Below are 6,289 nucleotides of genomic sequence, written 5' to 3'. Positions count from 1 at the left end.
CTCGTTGGGGGGGGCCCCCCCGCCACTTCCTCGGCAAAGCGCCGCTGCTGCGAGTGACCAGCCTGGGAACCGCGCGCCGCGGGGGATCTGAGCCCCCCCACCTCGTGGCTTCTGAGGAGTCGTTTCCCTGCTTGCTACTGTTTTTCGCCGCCAGGTTTGTTTTGCCTTTACTTTGCCTCATTCCATGAAAAGACTGGTAGGACTTTGTGCTAATTCTACTTTTACTCGCAAGGTCGGGAATATCGTAATTCTCGGGTTTCTGTGTTCTGCTCACACAGCAGACCACGTGGCTGCCGCCATCTTTGAACTGCCGCGGTTTTAACCCTTGCCTTTCCATTTCCTACAAAAGCCTCAATATCTTACTGGTTTTCTTTTTGTATTTAATATTTCTCTGTTTGTTGTGTTATTAAAATTTGTTTCAGTTTTCCAAAAAAGCATATTAGAGGTCTCACGAATTCTTTTCTCCCTTCCCCTATTTGTGCTGGAATAGGGCAAGGTATTATCGTTACCGGACCTTGGCTCAACCTCAGCCAAACCGGTGACACCTGGTTACAGGTGCACAGACTTCCTGGTCTTCCCAACCCTACATGAGACTTTAGGAAAATTGCCTAAATTCCTCATACAGCAGTAGCAGCTGCTGTAAAGAAGCACATATCACACACAAAAAACCTTTGGAAAAGAATGTGAGCTGCACAGGTCTGAAAGATGAGAATCCCATAGAAACCTCTATGGACAGTTCCCCTTATAAAAGCTCCTAAAATACTTCAAGCCTGACAAACCTGAAAGTCAGTTAATGCGGAAGTGGAGGCTGTTATTCACATCACAACTATTTTACGGTGATAAGGAACAAATTTCCTATCCCACACGGACCACAATACCTACAAGAAGATTTAAAGATGATGTTTTATCCTTCAACATCCAAACCCCAGGCATTTGGTGTTAGTTATTCACTGGTAAAAATGAATAGGCTGAAAACCTAAAGATTTTTGAAGTTACAGTCTAGGTAATTTTGAGCGTGCATTCAAAAATTTTCTTTCACCATTAAGCTCTTCACAGCTTTGCACAGTGGGAACACTCCGATTATACTTTCTAGTTATGGTGTGTTCTGACATTGCCAAGGTGGAAATTGCAACACTTTTGGGTGGTTGTAGGTGGCAATTTAGAAAGACTGATTTCCTTCCATCTGAAAAGGAGCAAACCACAGACATTCCTGGTGCAAGCAGAGTCATCACACAAGTGTTTGCAAATATCAGGTCAGGGACCTAACCTTCTTTATTCCTTGAAAAGTAACTTTAGCATAGCTGCTGCCCCTAAATTAATGACAGCTTGTATTTTTTAATACTGCTCAGGACTTGAGCATTTTAAAGGAAGGTATGTCAGCATCTGAGCTGAATTAATTTGGAGAAGTAAAGCCTTTGTCAGAATAAGATGCTTTTTAGTATCTCAGCTGGCTTCCTGGCCCATGTTTGAGCCTACAAACTGTTGCAGGCAATGCCATCTAGTGGCTCCACACCAGTAAAGACCGACTCCCACCAGAGCTGTGTTCTGCCATATCAGCCTGCACCACCAGCAGCTAGCTGTCCCTGATCCTCTGTTAGGCTCTTAAAAAAAATCTTCTAAAAACCTTGCAATTCCATACAGGTAACTCCTAGAGCAAGCAAGCCCTCTTTGCCACTGCAGGTGACAAATGTCAGCATTCCAGGGACCAGAAATTCAATCTTAACAACTCTGACCTGTCCACTGGACCATACCGAGTACTATATATGAATTTTGTAATCAGAACGCTCTGAATATGACTCAAGCTAAAGCCAGTTTATTTAAATTAAAACCTGATTATTTCCATGAACAGCTTTAAAAGAAAGGTCTCAGGTGCGCTAGAAAAACTGCCGCCTTTATCTACTTACCAAAGAATCACATGGTCTCTACATGGCACCTGGAATCAGTTGTACACAGAGCCTGTACCTGCTTAAGAGCGACGCATTCACAAGACACATTCACCTCCCACCCACCACTGTGACATGCATCAAACTAGGATCTCCTAAGCTCAGCCAACAGCATCCACGCAGACTGGGAACACAGCAGTAGGAAGGTAAGAACTGAGTAACACAAAGCTCTGAGTCAGCGTCCTCTGTGTCCTCTGTGTGGGAGGAGGCTGCTGCCCAAGGACCGTAAGGTCACTGCTGAGGATAGGTTAAACAACCCCATGTTATGTTGTGTTCCACAGACCACACACACTCGCAGGCTTAGTGAAAGGGATAAGATAACTAACAGGAAATGGGTGGAAAGACGCTAACAGGACCACAGATGTGCTAACCAAGTGTGGCAAAGGCCTCAGCCGGGCCCAGGCCTGGAAAGAAAACCACCGAAATCCACACCCTGCAGTCACAATGTCACCTTCCCTCCCTCTCTGCTAATGTGCTGCTGTGAAGCCGGACCAGGGGACAGTTTTACACATAAGGCTTGGTACAGAGGGACTACCTGGAAGAATGAGTGGATGGCTGCAGTGGCTTCGCTGCGGATTCTCAAGAGGGAGCCAAGCGTGTTGGTTCTGCATCGCAGGTGAGGGAACTGTCGGACATACTCCAGTGGGTGCCGCTCCTTTGTTTTCAGGGGGAATGACTAAAAACAACAAGGGAAAAAAAAATAAGAGGGTGAGAACTTGGAGAACATTGGAGTCAATGTAGTTTTATTGCTATTCATGGAACACCAACTCTGCTACTAAATCTCTGTTGTCATTATGGAGCAGAAGAACTAGATGCTTTTGCCCATCTTTTCTAGTTACTTTGTGGGTTTTGCAATGCTTACGGTAGAGCAGGGGCCATGAAGGGCAGGTAGCGGAGCTCTGCAACACTCCATCTTTTGGATCTGAGCCCCCCTGAAAGCCAGCTCAGAAGGTTCACCTCACTGCACAACAGAGATGTTCCAAACATGCCTGTGGCAGACATGGCTCTTCCACCCGCACAATCCCAAGGGTTTTGCCAGTCCTACTGCTTCTCCAGTTCGCGTCCCAGCCAGGGTTACCTGGTAAACCACCTGGCACAGTTAAGTGATAAGGGTGGGACAAATGTGCACTCCTAGCTGCTAGCATGTGCCCCAATTTCCAGATAGACACAGCTCTGCCCCAGAAGAGAGCTTTCATGGTGATCCCAAGGTTCTCCTTTGACGTACCCTATAGACACCACTGACAAATCAAAGCCTGCAGAACCACTCAGATTTAAAGAAAATCCAGCTGGAACCATATTTTGCTGGATACTGGACCTTTTGAAATTAATTCCCAAAGCACTCCTACCAGTTGGACTCCTGCTGCAGCAACATACCCAAGTATCACAAGGTCCCACCACACGGATGGTCTCAGCTTGCAGCTCCACGTTTTGCATCTTGTGAGGACTTTTGACAAGTTTCCCTTGTACTTCCACTGCACTCCCAAATGTCAGGTCTCTAAGAAACCAGGAAAAAAACCCAACAGCTTAACTAGGCGCTGATGTAAAGACAACTACAAGATGGATCTCTCAAGAAGAGAGATTCCTGTTAATTTAGCTGGATGACTTGAGATCACGGGAGATACTGTAGCCACAGGGTTTAACTGATGAAAAGAAAAATTTTTCAATGCATAGGTGGGAGTGCAAATCAATTTACAAAGCTACAGTCGAATCTCAAACTGACCAACCTATTCTCCAGGCTGGGATCAGCAACCACCTGGAGGTTTTCCAGAGAACTCCCATCGTTTATATGCAGGAACAGAACTTCCTTCTGAGATCGGACAGAGCGGACCCAGCCCTAGGGGTAAAAGAAAAAGAAATTGGTTATTTTTTGGCCTGGACTCTTCTTCCAGCTGAAACGGAAAGGCTACTTCAGGCCTATTTCAACTTCTTATTGAAACTAAAGGAAGTATTTCCTTAGGGGCAACAAAAATAAAAAATAATTAAAAATAAGTAACTCAGTGTCAGTTTTTCTACTGACTTCAAAGCAAAGAGAAACAAATCCTTAGGCAGAGGCATCCTCCTGAGCAGAGCAGGGATAACTAAGACCCACCTGCATCTCTGGGAATCTGAGAATACAGACAGCGGCAAAGCGCTCTGAAGACGAAAAGCGTTTTAGCAAAGTGCATGTTGTTATTAGTGACGTCCCTTCAAAACACTGGAACAGGAGAGACCAGTAACACATAGTTCTTTCAAGGTTCTTTTGATGATTTTTAGTACCATTTTTTGTTGCTCTATCACCTGTAGGAAGGTTCCAGCTAGAATCTGTTCACTAGTTTACATGCCCTAAGCTGATGGACTGCTAAAACAATGATGCTGCAGCCAATGGATTCAGGTGAAAAATCACACATTCACACAAAACAAAAATAAAAATTAATGTCTTGGATGTTTCTCCTTACACCTCAAAATCAAGACTGCTACACTGTCCTCATGGAAAAAAAAATTAAGAAAGAAATCTAGAAGCATTTCTGTCTACATTGACTAAAAGAATTAAAATAGTAACTCAGCAGCAGTTCTTTGTAACAGCAAAAGAGCAGAACTGACCACGTACATGTCAGGCTAATGCCTTAGTTTGAGTTTTCCACGAGAAATAAATCTTAATTTCTTTTTAAGGGAAGTGTTAGAGTCAGTACCAAGGCACCAAGAAGAATAGCATCCAAAACACAACTCGCTTTGTTGCTCCCCAGCTCACAAGAGTTGAGGCAAAGCTGCCCTTAAACTCAAAACCCTCCGCTGAGGATCTTTCAGCTCATCTTGTTACGATACTGCAGAGAACAATCAAAAAAACGCTGATTATACAACCAAACCGCTTCTTTTCCAGTCAGTTTTGTCTTTTAAGTGCCCAAGTAGTTCCAGTAGTTTCAAACTGCACAAGTGCTTTAGGGATTTTACATTAGACAAACCAGTGCAAATGCTTCTACTTTTGCTGTCTGGACTAAGTGAATGTCACAAATTAAACAGTGGTAAAAATCAGAGCATTCTTACAACTACAGCACGACCACTAACAGAGACAAGGCATCAGAGAGGCTGTGTAAGAGGAAGACACAACTGCATATGAGAGATATCAGAGATTTTAAAGCCTTGAACCTAACGATTAAGGGAACTTCAGCTTTTGCTCCAGCCTCATGATTTCAGACAGGCATTTACCTGAACAGCCTCTGTAGGGTGTTCCACCCCAGGCAAGAAACAGGAGGCTAACACCAAAGTCTGATCATCTGATCATCCTCATGTTCTTACAGCTAAAGCAACAGGTGTTAAAAACGTTCTTCACATGGTAACATGCCTGAAGCTGTTGTGCTTATCCTCTGTATTCTGGTAAGTCCCAGAACATGTCATGCACGTTACACTTGATGTATAGCAGCAGATGTTTTTATAAGCTTCTTTCCTCATAAGCATCCCGTAACCAAACACACAATCCCCCTGAACAAAGAAACAGTCTCACAAACTCTTTTTCCCATCTCTTCGGGCTGTTCTGGAATCTGTTAAATACAGAGGTGAGTCTTGCACCTTATAACAGCAAACACGAGTGTACCTGCAGGCTTGTCTTGGAGCAGTGGTGGCTGTGGGAAGCAACATTCTGACCACCTCACCCCTTACCAGAAGCAAAGTGAAGTGACCATCCCCACTCAAAACAGACAGCACATTCCAATAACCTGGCCAGAATAAGGCTGGTTTTAAGCCACACCAGGTCCCCAAACCAGTTTAATACAAAAAGCATTTTTGCCAGCACAGGGAAGTGCAAAAAAGGGGCAAGGACCTGGGGCAAAAAAAAAAAAAAAAAGGTGGTGTTGACAAACTTAGCATCATTTTTTCCAGCTTGCATTATTCATATCACTATAGCTGAAAAGCACCTGGATGAGCTTCTTCCTACCCTACTAGGCTTCATCTATGCATATGCAGGAATACCAATTGCTACAAACTAGTTTTAGGGTCAGTAGAGTCACAGAATGGTTTGGGTTGGAAGGGACCTTAAAGATCATCTGTCCCAACCCCCTGCCATGGGCAGGGACACCTTCCACTAGACAGGCTGCTCAAAGCTCCATCCAATGCCTTCTTGACCACTTCCAAGGATGGGACATCCACAGTTCTCTGGGCAACCTGTTCCAGTGCCTCACTACCCTCAGAGTTAAAATTTCTTCCTTAGAAATCTAAATCTGCCCTCTTCTGGTTTAGCTTAAAACTGCTACCAAGTACCGCAGTCCTTTACAGACGGATCTAGAAATTCTGACACTTGCACAGTTCTAGCCAAGGACCTTGCACTAAAACAGGGACTACACATTTGTGACCAGTGCTCTGTCAGTCCAGAAAAC

The 6,289-nt window shown here is 44.4% G+C and overlaps 1 protein-coding gene across 1 annotated transcript in view; it reads right to left on the bottom strand.

Moving 5' to 3' along the window:
- The window catches only part of NARS2 (asparaginyl-tRNA synthetase 2, mitochondrial (putative)), a gene marked incomplete at its 5' end in the record, with an annotated part of 52,691 nt that overhangs the window by 45,442 nt on the left and 960 nt on the right, over positions 1 to 6,289 (bottom strand). The window contains 3 exons of the mRNA XM_010144461.1: positions 2,479 to 2,619; positions 3,318 to 3,438; positions 3,668 to 3,777. Coding sequence (XP_010142763.1) covers positions 2,479 to 2,619; positions 3,318 to 3,438; positions 3,668 to 3,777 — 372 coding nt within the window. The remainder of the gene's footprint in view (positions 1 to 2,478; positions 2,620 to 3,317; positions 3,439 to 3,667; positions 3,778 to 6,289) is intronic.

Source organism: Buceros rhinoceros, unplaced genomic scaffold (genome assembly GCF_000710305.1).
Source record: "Buceros rhinoceros silvestris isolate BGI_N320 unplaced genomic scaffold, ASM71030v1 scaffold6631, whole genome shotgun sequence".
Classification (NCBI taxonomy): domain Eukaryota; kingdom Metazoa; phylum Chordata; class Aves; order Bucerotiformes; family Bucerotidae; genus Buceros; species Buceros rhinoceros.
Note: the sequence above shows the minus strand (reverse complement) of the source record. Positions and strands in the feature narration are given on the sequence as shown.